The sequence below is a fragment of the Haemorhous mexicanus genome, chromosome 10, assembly GCF_027477595.1.
Source record: "Haemorhous mexicanus isolate bHaeMex1 chromosome 10, bHaeMex1.pri, whole genome shotgun sequence".
In the NCBI taxonomy this organism is placed as follows: Eukaryota; Metazoa; Chordata; class Aves; order Passeriformes; family Fringillidae; genus Haemorhous; species Haemorhous mexicanus.
In genome coordinates this window covers 16,390,963-16,406,438 of record NC_082350.1, presented here as the reverse complement: position 1 = coordinate 16,406,438, position 15,476 = coordinate 16,390,963, and the positions used below count along the sequence as shown (strand labels likewise).

General features: G+C 43.2%; 1 protein-coding gene across 16 annotated transcripts in view; it reads left to right on the top strand.

Annotated features, from left to right (window-relative positions):
• The window catches only part of LPP (LIM domain containing preferred translocation partner in lipoma), a 370,626-nt gene that overhangs the window by 170,179 nt on the left and 184,971 nt on the right, over positions 1–15,476 (top strand). For all 16 annotated transcript variants that reach the window (XM_059855503.1, XM_059855515.1, XM_059855514.1 and 13 more), the window contains one exon: positions 15,109–15,221. In XM_059855503.1, the coding sequence (XP_059711486.1) occupies positions 15,109–15,221 (113 nt within the window). The remainder of the gene's footprint in view (positions 1–15,108; positions 15,222–15,476) is intronic.

Here is a 15,476-nt window from a genome sequence, read left to right as displayed (position 1 = left end):
AAAGAGAGCTGGCGCCTGCCTTTCAAGTTTCTGTCTTGTTTGGCGATTTTTGTTTTATTTTGGAGATCTTTTTATATTTTATTTTGAAGGAAATCAGGTTGATAAACTAAAAGAAAACCATCTTATTACGAAAAGCTTGAGTGCTTCTGAGAACATTTAAAACAAGGATGACTAGAAATGACCTTTCCATCCTGAAGCGAACTTTGAGCGTATTCTCCCTTTGGCATTTCTAATGATAGACTTTCCATCTGGTCTTTGCTTAAAAGCTAAGATGTAGCTTGGGTTTTTTCACATAAAGACTGTACATACTCTAAAATTAATCCTCTTGATCATTTCACTTCAGGGAGAGGAGTGCAGAAACACTGGGAATATTTGCTTATTTTTAGCAACTCCAGTCCTCCTGAGAGCAGATTCCTTTCATCCCAAATAAAGTGGATTCTGATTTTAGGGAACCCTGGATTTCCCTCGGCTTAAATTTGGGGAGATTATACCCTCTAGAGGAGATTTTTAATGAAAATTGAAGAGATGGCAGTGGCTCTGGTAGGATCTGAATCAGTGGGGAGGGATTTGTGGTTACTTCAGCCTACCCTGGGCAATACAGTAATTTCTAACGCTGGGAATTCCCTGCTCCCAGTTTCCCATAGTGATTCCCCAAAGCTGAATGTACAAGAGGGAAATCCTAGCAAAATGAATGCTTCAGGGAAGAATTGGGGATCTCCTGAGAGCTACCACTGCAGCCATTTAGCCTCATTTCAGCAGAATCTTTGGGGAAAGTTCATAAACCAATCCTTTTGCTTAGCAAAGCATTCCAGCAAATGCCTAATTTGATACATGCTTTGTGAAGGCCCGTGGGACATAACATTTAAGAATGCACTTTAACTTAAGAGTGTAACTGAGCCCCTGCTGCATGCGAGCACGTGCATGCAGGAGGGGAATGTTTCTCTAGATTACATGTAGGAACATCAGACAGCAGATTTTTAATTTTTTTTTTCTTCTTCCTTGTAATGCTTGCTGATTGCCACTGAATATGTTTCCTCTCTCTCTGTTTTTTTTTGAGTTTGTTTTTGTTGCTTTTTTTTTTTTGTTCATTGGCTATTTTTCCTTATCATTCTTTTATTCAATGAAGTGCTACAAAAATACATGTAGGTGGAAGATTACTGGTGAGCCATCCATTCCTCAAACATTTTTCTGGTGGGAACAGCCAAAAGTAAGTTTGTTAGCAAAGTCACATTTCTATCAGCGCTGCATATGTGGCATGCATAGCAAACAGATTTTCTGAGCATCAAGGAGGCTGCAGAACAGCAGATGTGCTTTGGGGCTTTTGGCAGGTAGATACTTTCTGAGGGTATTGGTGTTTTTGCTGCAGGTTCTTCTGGTGACCAACTTTATTAAAACAATGGGAGGGAGAAAGAATGTTACGGATAATGGAAGAGAACAATTCTGGCACACGTAGCTTCCTCTTCATAAAGCTGTTTTTCTCTTGAGGCAATATATCTTGCATCTTATGGGAAGGAAATCTTACAATATAAAAGGAAGTCTGAACTGCTTACCAGTGAATTTAGAAGCATAGCAGTTGGATTCCTTTCATGAAGAGATAATATGGGGCCTGTTCCAGTATATTAGCGAAGCTTTTTTAAGATGCTTCTCCAAAAATAGGAGGACTCTGGGAATCACTTCTTTAAAATAATATTTGTGGGTGGCTTATGTTAATATTCCCAGAACCTTGGGGGATGTGTGTTCAGCATAATGAAGGTGTTCAGAGAGCAAGAGCAGCAGCAGTTTGGTATCTTTAGCCTGGGCTGCAGGGCAGGGGAGGATGGCTTTGTGTTCCTGGGGATGCCTCTGACGTGGGCTGGAGTGGTCCGAGGGCTGTCCTCGCTTCGCTCTCCTGCAACAGCTCCTGAGGGGCTGTTCTGCCTCCAAGAATAGCTGGCACATGGCAGTGCTCTAATTAAGCTTGTTCTCCTGCACTGGGAATGACGTGCTTGCTGCCAGCTCTGCTGCCCAGAGGATGCCCCTCTCCATGGACAGCTCCCCACGGTGCAGTGCGGCAAAGAGCTGGGTCCATCCAAAGGTTTGCAGCTTTTTAGCCTCACTCCAGTGAGGCTCACCCTTTCACTATCCCAGGCTGTTCTTTTGTCTTCCCATTCTCCACACTTAAAGTAAAGTTATGGAGAGAGAGAGCATAGAGAGATTTTCTGTGAGTAGCACAAAAGGTAAAGCACAGGTAATTTCAGTAGGAATAGCCAAGTGAGGGTGTTTTATACAGACCTTAGCAAACTGAAAACAGTAAACAAAAAAAAAAAAAAAAGGGGGGGGGGAAGTGTCTAGAATCCTTCCAAAGAATTTCTGCAGAGTACATAATTGAAGGGGATCTTTTTGATAAAGGCTAAATTGTGTATGGGCATGAAAAATTCATCAGGGAATTTAAACCATTTCCAAACCACATAAAACATTAAACATTTCAAGCTCAGGAGCAGCTTGAATATGGCGTGCATCATCCCAAGCTTTAAGCAGTCATCTGATTTTTCTCTTGCAAATGTTAAATATATAGTAAATGAGAGCCAAAGTAGTTTTTATTTGCTTTCTCATGATGACTGTGGAGCCTTGAAAGGTTTTGCTGGCTGACCTGACACACACCTTTGTTTACCTCTCTAGGCTAGATGATTTTAACTGCAGTATTTTGAAGAATGAGGGAGGAGATATCAATGCTGCAGTCACAGTGTCCCGTTCTGTGCTTGTGATCAGCTCCAGCCTTTGGTATGAGTGTGTCTCAAACTAGCCTTCTAAATCAAATGGAATTAAAGATTTTAATCAATCAAGATGCTAATCTCCAAGACATGATGTGATATGTATATCCTGATAAGGATATGGAGTAATTCTCATAGTCTTGTGAAAGTAGAGAGTCCTATTCTTTAAGAGATCATCAACATCCACATTTAGGTTTTGGCCAGATGGATTACTGGATTTTAAAGCTAGGTCATGCCTGTATTTTTAAGTCTAAAATTTGTCCTTTGTGTAGAAATATAAATAGTGGCCAATTTCAGAACATTCTCAAATGCATTCTCAATTGCTTCGTATTTTCTTGACAGCCTAGGTGCCCGAAAATACTGTGTTTTCTCTTTAAATGAAATTGTTACTTACTTGAGTGTCTTTCATCAGGGAAATCTGACTGTCATTGTTTAAATCCTCTAGGAATGAGCTTTGCTTTTGCATAAAGCAGTCACCTTGGATGACTGCATGCAGCAAGTCATGCATTACAAAATTGCAGTGTGAGTTTTCAAAACCTGCTTCTCTTGGGTTTCATGTAAACACCAAAGGAGGGTTTTTCTGCTCTTCTCCAGGAGAACACTCAGGCCGTGACTCAAGTTTGTCTCTCTATGCCAAAGATGGTCATAGAATCATATCACAGAACCATCAAATGGCTTGGATTGGAAGGGACCTTCAAGATCATCTCATTCCACCTCCTCTGCCGTAGGCAGGGACACCTTCCACTATCCCAGGTTGCTTGAAGCCCCATCCAGCCTGGTCTAGAACAACTCCAGGGATGGGGAATCTACAACCTCTCTGGGCAATTTGTGCCAGTGTCTCACCACCCTCACAGTAAAGAATTTCTTCCATATATCCTCTCTTTCAGTTAAAAGCCATTCCCTCTTGTACTACCACTACATGCCCTTGTGAGAAGTCCCTCCCTAGTCTTCCTGTCGGCCCCTTTAGGGACTGTAAGGTGTTCTTGGCTCTTCCTGGAGCCTTCTTTTCTCCAGGCTGAACAACCAAGCCTGTCTTCCTAGGAAGATATGCCAATCCTCTGATCATCCTCTAAGAAAACTCTGCACCCTTAAATATCTCTGTGTGCACCCTTGCCAGGGCAGAGAATGTGCTTTCCCCTTGTTACACTATAAAAATACCACATTGGCAAGCAGCACCACGACCTTCCCATTGCTTCACATGGCACTGAAAAAAGGCAAAAGGAGTAATTGTAGCCCACAGCACCAGGGCACTGTCTTTACTGTGATTCATGAAGAAGATAGAGATGTTGGCTAGAAAATTCTCAGAGCTGATAAGCAACTCTGGATGACGTAGGCTTCATGATTCACCATAAAGCTGCAGCACACCGGGCATTTCTGTGCATTAAAATGATTTCCAAGCAATGAACTTCCTGGTGTCTCTCTGGCTGTTTGCACTTGCTGATAATGTCAACTTGGAAATCATTCTTCCTGCATCATCTTCTGTCTGATGGAGGAAAAGGCCTACTCTTTGCAGCTTACTGATAAAGGAGTTCTTGTGAGGTGGTGAGATGGACCATCCCCTCTTCTCCTGTGCTGCTCAGCACTCTCTCCTTGCCCTTCACTGCTCCAGGCACATGCTTGTGGAACACGAGGAGATGTGTATGTGACAGTGGATAATCACTGTCCATCACCACTGGCATCAGCAACCCTCCAAGTGTGACAGAGGCTTTTGTCATCAGAGAAGATTTATCCTCTTCTTGTCCCCCCTGAGCACACACTCAAACAATATATCCATTTTAATTGTTTTCTGAGAGGTTATTAATATTGGAGTGGGGATTTAGAATGAAGATCAGTCATTAATCTGAAAAGGATAGATTTGCAGTCTCCTGTAGCAAAGCTAAAAAAGAAATTAGAACAAAAGAAAATCGAGAGAGGTTCCCCACCTAGCCTAATTTAATTTTTTATTTAACTAAAATTGTCCCAGTAGCAGTTCTGAGGGAAAACCAAACCTCAGACTGAAGATTTTCTAGGACCAGCCCAGAAACTGTAGCAATATGTTACTACAATTTGTTACCCTTTTTTTTCCACAACATTTTGTTTTAAGAATAAAGTCTCTGGCTTTTCAAACAAAACCACAATTTTAGCAGAGGATTTTAATTTTCTTCCGCATTATTCCTTTTAACAATATCCACAAATATTTCAGTATTTTGTTTTCTGTCAGTTAAATAGAAAACTTTTAATTCAGTCTGGGAGCAATCTCACCCAGGTTTCTCTACAGCAAATAGTGCTTTTGGTGTGGTGTGTTTCATGGCAAGGGCACCCTCTCAGTTGCTCTGGGCTGATGCCAGACCCTAATACTTTTTCTCTGGAAGGGAGGCACCATATGCTGAGCAGAGTTACAGTAAAACTGCTGGTTTTATTGATTGCTCTCTCAGAATGGTCAGAAGGTTTAAATGTGTGCATGGGTTACTAGAGTGTCGTGGCCATTCCTGCTGGGAATGCAGGATGGGAGGCACATTCCCCCAAAACCAGCACAAGTTCTGTGCTGCCTCTGTTTATCCCTGCTGGTATTCTGAGGATAGGCAGTCTGCCTGGGTCACTCTAGGGAGTGAATTCTGTTCTCATCAGTGGCCTGAATGGGAATATGATTCTCATCCTTGGGAAGTCCTTTTTGTACCTCTGTTATTCACCTCTTCCTTGCTCATTTTAAGGAGCTCCTGATGGGAAATGCTCTGTCTCCTCTTATTTTCCCCACCACAGTGCTCTGGGCTCTTACTAGACAGAAGAACGGGGTGGTTCTTGATAGGAGTTTTTGTGGAATATGGAAACATGCATGTAGTTGCTTGTCTAAAAGGTCAGTTTAGTGTGGTTTTTTTCCCTTTGTTGAATTATGCAAAAGTGTAAATTTTAAAGCCTTTCTTGTCACATTGCAGCAATAACTGCAAGTATAAATGGGTATAGTAACTTTAGGGTGTTGGAAAATTGTCTTTGGTACAGAAAGGTTTTGAATCAGTGTTTAGTGTACAATTCATCTCGAAGAGAAAATCTGCATTATTTGTTTTCTTCTCCACTTTCTCTGTTATCAAGAAATACAGTAGAAAGGATATAGAGCATACAAGCATATATGATACAACCCTCCTTCTTTTTTATTTTCTTTTGATTTTAATCCTGATTTTGTTCCATGTTCTAGCCAGTTCACATGGGACATTCTAGTAGGTACCAGCAAAATGAACCAAACCACTGCTATTCCATATAAATATATATTTTTATACATTTATTTGTGGAGTTAGAATCATAGAACTGTTTAGGTTGGAAAATATCTTCAAAATCATCAAGTCCAGCCATTAAACCTAACACTGCCAAGTCTATCACTAAAATTTGGATATGGAGCGTTGGTATTTATTTTGAAAAAAATATGATAGAGATGAATTCTATGTATCTAACATTTAATTTTATCTTAAATTATCTTCAGGGATTAAGGATGTAATTTACTATTCAGGGTTACAGCAATGAATTAGAAGGCAATTAATTTTATAGCACAAAGAAAATCTAGAAGCTTTTCTGCTCCTGAGTAGCGCTGACTAACTGCAGTGGAAGGAAGAAAGCCAGTGCTGTTTGTATTGGTGTAAACAGTGAACTGAGATACTTTTGATGAAGACACATTTTGCTTTCATCTACCAAGTCTGGATGTTTGTAAGTGTGACATAGGGAGGGGTGGCTAAGAGGATGGGAGGACCCAGAGGATGAGTGACCCAGTTTGAAAACTAGTCCATGGGGATTTGTTTGATCAGCTCATCTGAGCACTGCACTTGCCTTTCCCGCTTGGTGTTTTGCTCCAGTCTCTCAAACCAGGAGCAGAAGACTCATGAGAGAAGATTCAGAAGAGAACATCTTGAAGGGAGGTTGACCCCCTCCTCCAGGAATGGTCTGCTTATGGCAGTGGGTTTTGTTGTCTCTCTCCTTTGCATGCTGGGCTGAGAGATTGGATCCAGTCCTTCCAGATGTTCTGCAGCACTGGCCACTGCTGACTCTGAGGCTCAAGCCAGGGCTGCAGCACATGGGTTTCCTCTGTCTGCTCCGATTGCAACCTGCCCCCAAAATGGGAAAACAATCCAAAAACAGGCATAGGCAAAGATAAATCCAGCATTGCTTAAAACTGTTGGCTGCAGCTTCCAAAACTTGAGGAAGTCCCTTGGTGGTGAAGAGCTCTGAGAGATGTTTTTTTGGTGATCTGTGCAGTGTTTTGTATTTCATCACTAGGGACAGAGAGGGTTTGGTTGAAGATAAGATAGGTTGTATCTTAAGGACATGGTCCCCATCTTCCCTGTCTACTGCCTCAGGGGAGAAGGCTGACCAAATAAACAGACTCACTTTCACTGTGCTTTGCAGCAGCAGCCAGGGAAAATGAGATCCTGATCCAGTAGCGTGGTTAATTTTTTTCAGCTCCTTCAAAACAGCCCTCTAATAAATTAATGCATATGTCAACTCTTGTCAGAAGCTCTTAGCAATGAACAAATGAGTTCAACACCACAATCTAATAAACAAATAGATAACCTGTTCCAGTTTGTTCTGAGTGAGGTGGTGTTTCCCTCGTTGAGTTGTTTCATGGACCCTTCACTCTCAGAGGAGAAGGATGCTATGTGGGAGTGCAGCCCATTTCCTCTCCAGGTCAGGGTTTTCTCTTCTGACTTCAATGCCCTGATTTTCACTTGTTTACATGGAAATCTCTCCTCTATTTTCTGTCATTAAAAAAAAAAATAAATCCAGAACAACTTTTGTCCCCATTATTGGAACTGAGCAGCTGCAGCTGAAAGTGAGATCTCATTGTACTAGTTGCTGCACAAGTAAGATGAAATCATGCTCACTTCTACAAATAAACATTGCAGAGAAGGCAAAGGAAAACTTTTCATGCTGGTGGACAGAGACAGAGTGGGGCTAAGTGACATCCCAAATACCCTAAATGTATGACAGGGAAGAGTGCTTAGAGCTTTTTTGTTAAATCTTACAGTTCTTCTTCCACCTTCTATTTTAGCAGAAATTTTATTGAAGTTTTAAGGTTCCATGGACTGTTTCTTGCTTCAGTTCAACTTCAGTCTTTCTCTAGGCTTTGGTAGAAGGACTGTTGTGTTTTCCATGGGTCACATCTATGGCAGAGTTGTGGGTGTGGGGCATTAGATGCAGTGCTCTGCCCCACAGTCGTTTGGAAAAATAATATTAAGATTAAAATGCAGCCTTCTGTCAATGGCTTTGTGCTTTGTAGGCCTGATGTGTAGGAAGCTCTACTGATGTGCATGTGGGAGGACAATCCAGCATGGATGAATACTTGCCTGCTCCTCCCTGCCACCACTGGGGCTGCTGGAGCATTGGCTGGCATTTGCTAGGGAGGATAGCCCTTGGTGTCTGCAGCCACCAGCTGAACGAGTCTCATCAAAAAAACCCATTGTTTTCACAATGAGGGGCATCCACTGTGATGAAGCAGCTGAGATTTTGCATAATTTGGGGAACTGAATCCTTATCTCCTACCCTCGTGCTAATTACTGCCTTTGGGGTGTTTTGAGAGGGAGGTCAGTGAGTTCTGAGTGAAGGGTTGGAGGGGATTTCCCACATTGGTGACCAGAGCTGGAGTGAAAGCTCTGTGTACAGGACACTAAAGACAGCATCTGTTTGTACTAAATTAAGTTGCTCATTACAAGCTGCATCAGTTGCAGCGAGCATGACATAGCGTGCCGGTGCTGCTCTTTTTATAACAGTCATAAACTTGTGGGCACAAACTTGCAAGGGGTCCAGTCCCACTGGCTATGCCTGAGTGGTGGTAAAACCCAGTTACCTCTTGAGAGGGAGTAGAAAATGGCTTTTGAGCTGCTGCCTCAGCTCAGACCCGGCTGTCAGAGCAGCAAGTGCTGGATCTCCCCACTAGCACTCTCCCGTGTGGCTCCTCTGTCCCCACCAGAGTCTCATCTGCTTCTCCTGAAAGCTTTAGTACCTTATTCTGGCTCTAGTAACACTGGAAGAAGTCCAGAGCGATTCCAGCAGAGCTATTTTGGATTTGCATTTGCAGGAGGAATTGTACCTAGAGGTTTTAAGCTAATCGCACGGTCATTTTTCCTCTGTATATTTAACCACTGAGGTTAATTAACATTTCAAAGTTTCACGGGCTGCTTCTTCCATTATCTCAGCCAGCTGTGGTGAAAGGCAGTGTGGCAAGAGGGTGGCAGTCTGACTGGAGTTGTACAGATAGGAAAATTGCTGGGAATTGTTTCCAGTGAATCCCGGGGGTTTAAATAGTTGGATGGCAGGGTGAAGGTGGAGGTGAGGAGGAGTAGGCTGCCATGGTACACATTTCCTATTGACTTTCTATGTAGTAAACAAAATTACCAGATAATTGTTGGCATGTGGTGGGTTTGGATTATTATTTTTTTTTTAATTTAAAGAGAATATTTTAAGCAGGACTGCGATGCATAGTCCTGAACTGTAGGGGACTAATGTTCCTGTTCTCCAGCTGGGAGAAACTAATTCAACATCTTGTGTTGTAAACACTCACTCATTTTAACTGATTACACCTCCAATGTTCCTCAAATCACTAAAATTACTAATTGCTATTCCTTACACATCAGAGAGTGAATCCTGAATAATTAACCCCAAATAAAATTAGATGAATTGGCCCTTTTAATTAGAATCCCTGCTGCTGTTTGTTCTGAGCTTCCTTTTCTTACTGTTAAGAGACTTTTAGAATGATTAAAACTGTTTAAGACTTAAACAGCCAGTGACCTTTTAATACAATGTAAATCCATAAAAGCAATATTTCAGCTAGCAGGTGGTGAAGTAAATTTTCGGTGCAACTACCTGACAGACTCAGTATTTCTTTTTTAAATGCTGAGGGTGAAATTAGCTAGTGTTGGTTTTTTTTTCTTCCTCATGCTTATTAATACAGTAGCTGATTAGCACAAGTAGTTCAAATGGTAGGATTAGTGATTGGTAAGAGTGGTAATTTAAACAGTGCTTTGGGTTGCTGGAGCTGCTTTATTTTAGGAATCACAGGCCCATGTGGTATGTTGAGGTGGGTTGTGGAGCTGGTATATCATCATGCAACAGTTTCCCCTGCACTGACGTGGTGTCAGTGATTCCTCACAATGTGGTTAGGGCCAAAACATGATTTTAATTGTGTGTTTTCCTTGCCTAGTGATGTGTTAAGTACAGATGCTACAGGAAAACGTTTACTTTGGGAAACTTAGTAAGATGTATGTTCACACCTAGGAGACACCAGGTCACATCTAGCTGAAGTTTTCTATAAAAATCCTGTGGTGCCACTTTGCAGAGTGAAGTTTCCCAGACCATGTAGTAATACTGGGATATTCTGCAGGCTCCTGCAGTGGTCACTGTGGATTGCAGGTTCATGGTAGCCTCCATCAACAGGATTTTAGCCTAGTGCTCAATGAATTAGGGTTTAGGTGCAAATCTCAATTGTTTCAATGTCAAAAGCTTTGGCTTTCTGCAGTAGAAGGTAAATACTTGACCAAGTGCCTCTGACAGTGGGTGCCTCTGTCTGCTCAGTACTTTGCCAAATGGAGTCTGGATTGGAACGGAAACACATCAGTGGGGGCTCACTCCATCACTATCCTTAGTCTGGTCTCTGAGTCAGGGCTGGAAACTGTGTTTCTCAGGTGATTCAAACTGATTCTGAACCAGCTTCAGAATCAGAAAATATCAAGATTATAGTCAGAAAGGGTTATTTTTGCTTGAAAGGAGAAAATTGAAATCAGCATCTGACATATATCGTCCTCAGATGTCAGCCAGAGATCTGGGAAGACCAGTGTAAGCCCAGTTTTTTTGTTTAATAGGTTTCATTAAGTTTTTATTTCCTTGAAAATTATGATGTTTTGCTTTTTCATGTTTCTCAGTGTTTTCCCCCCAAAGAATCTTTTTTACTGAACATGTGAGCCCTTCTTCAAGTCTGCAAGTTTCAAAGTCGCAAATCTTCATGTCTAAATAACTGTGTCTGTCAAGGGGAGAGGCAGTTACTGTGCTACAGTTCATTTGTTGGCTGGCAGATACATCTCCTGAAAACAAAGACTTGAGACATGAGCCTGATCCAGCAAAAAATGAAGTGCACTTAAAATTTTAAAGGTTAGCCTGTAAGTGAGAATGTGCTTGCTGTATCAGGCAGGATGTTTTTCTTAGCTCGTACTTGCACCCAGAAGGCATCAGGCAGCCAGTGGCAAAAATTTTGTGAGTTTCTAGTCACCCTGACAGTTCTGTGCTGATGTAGGTGTCTGTTAGGGCTTTGAACAATTCTATATTTGTGTACTTAAAAGTGTAAAAGTGAAATGTTTAAAGCTCCTTGGAATGTGTAAAAGGGGAAATTTTGGGGCGGAGAGGGGTAAAACCTTGCAAGCACATCTACAATGGCACAGATTTGATTGAAGCCAGAAGCCAGGCTGGGGCCTGGGAGGCATAACTTCTGCCAGTGGCTCTGCTATTGCTTCCCAGCATAACCACGATGGACTCTCCTCATTTCTGCCTAATTTCTTGTGTTTACACCATACAATTTTCTCTCGCTCGGGGTGGGCCCGAGGGTGGGGTTTTTGTTATTGGGCTGGCAGTCCCGTCCCTGCTGGCTGCAGCGGGTGATGCTGCAGCACAGGAGCTGCACGGGTGCTGAGGGAGGAGCTCAGGGCTGTGGTTTCGTGGCACGTTGCGCCGCTGCATGTGAAATAACTGAGCTGGGCATGTGTCTCATTGCACAGCTCCTTTGTGGGTTGACTCATGGTCTGCACACAGCTGTATGAAGGGGGAATGAGTAGCTGGTGCAACAAGGAGTGTTTATTTTCTCTTCTTAAACATATGGTAACAGGTGGAGATTTCTCATTGTAAGAGCTGAAGGCAGGCTGTGCCTTGGTGTGATTTCCTACCTCCATGGAGAGACTTGCCATGGGAAGGCAAGTCTCTTTGCTTGCCTTGAAGTACAAATTGCTTTCTGGAGGTGCCTTGATACCTCTCTGTTGACAAAACTCAGTGCAGTCACTCTCATAACTTGGAATACATCCAAGTGTTCAGGTTGATGGCAGGTGAAAGTCAACCAAAATGCTGGTCTTGGTGCTGAACAATAATCAATATTATTGAGCCTTTTGCCCATCTTATTCTTTATTCACAGAGGGACCACCTGGTTAAATCAGTCAGGAGAGGGTGAGTGCTCAGGGAGGGATGTGTCCTCCACCAGCCCATGGTTAGCTGGTAACCCCAGAGCCCCATTCTGCTGTGGCTGCTGGTGCATCCGTGCAGACCAGGGACAGTGCCTTGCCCAGATGGCTCCCACCTCGCTCTGTGACACTGAAGGTGGACAGCAGTGGGTGGCAGTGATGTGCTCTGCCTGGACATGGACTTTTCTGCCTCCTCCCACGGCTTGCCCAGCTCTAAGTAAGTGAAATCTGACTTGCAAAGCTCCGGGGGCGAGAGAAGGCCCCAGAGGTGCACTGTAGGGACACTGTGCCTGAAGGGAGTGTCAGCTGGCTTTCAGGTTCTTTTCCTCTTTTGCTCCCTCAAACCTGGACCTGTTTCTTCCCCACATCATCCAGAATCTAATTATGCTGCTGAGGACATGCATTTTGGTCTTTGCATGCTTCCCTCTCTGCCGGAGGGAGACTTCCAGCAATGCCAATAATAATAATAATAATGCAGGGACAGCTTTCCCTTCTGCATCCAAGGGAATGTTCTCCCGTGAGTGCAGTGGGAACAGCACTGGGTCCTGTGGCTGTGTGTGGGAAAGAGGAAGCCGCAGTGGCAGAATAAATAACTAAAGCTGTGAAGGAGAAAGGTCCATCTGTTCACAGAGGACCAGGAAAAGGCCAAACATCTGCAAGGTCCCCCCAGTTCATCAGGCATATGCTCTCTGCTTCCCAGTTTAAAAACCTTCCCACTTGTGGGGAGAGTGGAGCCAGCAGCTTATCTAACACAGGATGGAGACAGCAGAGCTGAGCTGGGATGTGGTACAGCCAGCTGTCTCCCACTGCAAAGAAGTGTTTTCTTCCAAACTCTAGGAGAGAGCTCTTGTCCTTTGCTCCTTTTCTGAAAAATCTTGCCAATTTTTTTTTTTTCTTTCAAGAGGAGTGGGTCTTCCAAAGGAGCAAAAATGGTATTTTGTTTATGTTTATTCTAACAGCCATTGTTAGATGCAGACTTCTGATCATGCAGAAAACCTGCCCCTTTCCCTATCTCATCTCCTCCAGCACAATCTCTACGTTGATTTTCCTTAGGTGTTTTGAAGGATTGTAATAAAGCAAGAGTGTCTGACTAATGTGCTGTGCAGGGAGATCAGTCTTAGGCATCGGAGCCAGGACTGACTGAAAAACATCATCTAAAGCATAATCTTGAGAAGTCTGTATTCACTGGAGTTGAATTTGTTTGCAAAATCATGTTGGCTTGTTGGAGGGTCATTTACGGAGCAAAGGAGAAAAGTTTAAGGAGCACTCAAATATCCCAGCATTTTTTAGAACTAGCCCCTTAGATATTAATTTTAAAATTTCTCTACTTTTCTTTTTATTTTGTATTGTATTTCACATTATTTGAAATAAAAGATTGGATTAATTATAGGACAGTGAGGAAGATACTGCAGATATTATTGGATGTAATTTTTTAAAAAATCAATCCTGAACTCAATAGTAGCATGAGCCAGTGGGTTTCATGGGATTTTATGTATTGGAGCAACAGGATTGTCAAATGAGTTTTCAGTCTGTTGTTTTTGAGCTGTCTTTTGCATCTGTATTTAGGACAATACTTTCTTAGGGATTCAGAAGGGGATTTTTGAGTCCTATCCATGCTCATTTTGGGGAAAATGGGAAGAAATTACTTTCCTGTTAACATCTCTGAAAGTCCTAGGGGAAGTTTGTGTCTTTCAGAGAGTGATTCAAAATAGAAGAGAAAAACTTTCAAGGGCTGCATACCCATCTACTTCCCATGACAGAGAGCTTGAAAGTGTTATGCTAGCAGTGCTGCCCAGCTGGTGCCTGTGCCTGGTCTGGGCTGAGCCTAGGGCTTTAAACCTGGGCATAGGTGGCCCAGAAGGCTGCAGGTCACAGGGCTTTGGCTCAGTACCTTCCTGAGTGGTTTGGAGCCTGCTCCTTTGCATTTAGGGGTGGTGCTGAGGGCCTCTGGCCTGAGCACAGTGTGATGCTGCATGGAGATGTGGAGGGTCAAGTAGGGAGCTGATATTTCATTCCAAAAGCAAGAGTTCCTATATATGTGAAATATCACACTTTTGTTAATCTGAAACCTTCCATTCCAGATGCTGCACACACAAGAGCCAACAGCAAACAGCTCTACTTGCAACATCAATCTTCATAAGAAGAAATAAAAACATAACAAAGTGGCCCAAATTGCAGGCAGCTGCCTTCCCTGGAGGCAAATCCAGTGCTAATGGCAAATGCTCTTTTTCCACCATTAGGAGGTGCTTTCAGAGCTTGTTGTCCTGCTGCCTGCAGCCTGTGCTGCTCTGTCCTTGTTTTCTTTCTCCTTTCTGGTCCCACATCCCATGAAATTCTCAAGGAGAACTCCTCTCTGCTCCCACCTCCCATCTCTATGCTAAGCTGGATGGCTTCACAGCCAGTATTTGCTGCTTTGTCTTCTCATCAGCGCTTCTGGAAGATAAACACGAGCAAGTTGTATTCTAGAAATTTTGTACATCAGCCCCTATGTAAAAATCCAGCGTTAGGAGAGGTGGATTCATGTGCGCTTGCACCTGGCCCATCACATGGCTGATGTCACCGAGAAGATCCTGTGATCTTCCCAGCAGTTCTTTACATGAAGCTATGAAGTCCCTATAGGAAGATGCAAAGAGAGTGTCTGCCTGCCAGCAGCAGGGCTCCAGGAGATGGGCTGGCCTGGATTCTGGGTTCCAGTTCCAGCCCTCTGTGTGTCTTCTGCAGCAGGGAATCCCTGCTTTTGGACAGCTCTTGATGCTGTCTTTATAAGGATCAAGAAGAGCTGGCATAGTTTAGCACATGAGGGAGGTGAATTGGATGGGATCCATTGCAAGGTTAGACACAGGCTGTTCATTAGTGCAGGTTTTGTGGTTGCCTGTGGTAGGTTTGAGATGTGACTTGGATCTGTGGAGCTGCTTGTTGGTGCCTTCAGGCTTTGTGGCACATCACCTTTTGCTGTGGAATCTGATCATCCCTAAGCCATCTGCCAATGTTACTGAGCTGTGTAGCCATTTCCTGAAGCAGTGAGGGGTGAAGCTGAGCATTTAATGATCAAATAATATGTTATGTCCTGTGCCACAAAACTGATGGGCAGAGCTTAAAGTATTGTGGAGTTCCTCCTGATCATCCACATCATGATGTGGGGAAATACTGCTGAGTTTAAATTCTCCCTTTCTCTCTCCTAGGGGACTTTCTTCCTCCCCCACCCCCTCCTGTGGATGACCTTGGGAACATCACATCATCACAAGGTGCCTTTCCCCCCCCACCCCCTCTGGATGATGTTACTTACAATGTGCAGGTAAGAAGACAAGAATTTTGTCATTTGTGCAGAACTGATCCAGAAATTGTGGAAATGAATGAATGATAATACTATGAGGTGGCAAAGTTCTGGTTAAAAATCATGGGTCAGGAATAACGAAGTCAGCTATAGCAAGCTGTGTTTCCCAAGCAGGGAGTATTTCCATTCAGAACTTGCTGGGCTATTAAAGGATTTTTCCCATCCGGCTTGAATTAGAAGACTAATTGCCTGATGTCGTTGTGATGGTGGATGGGA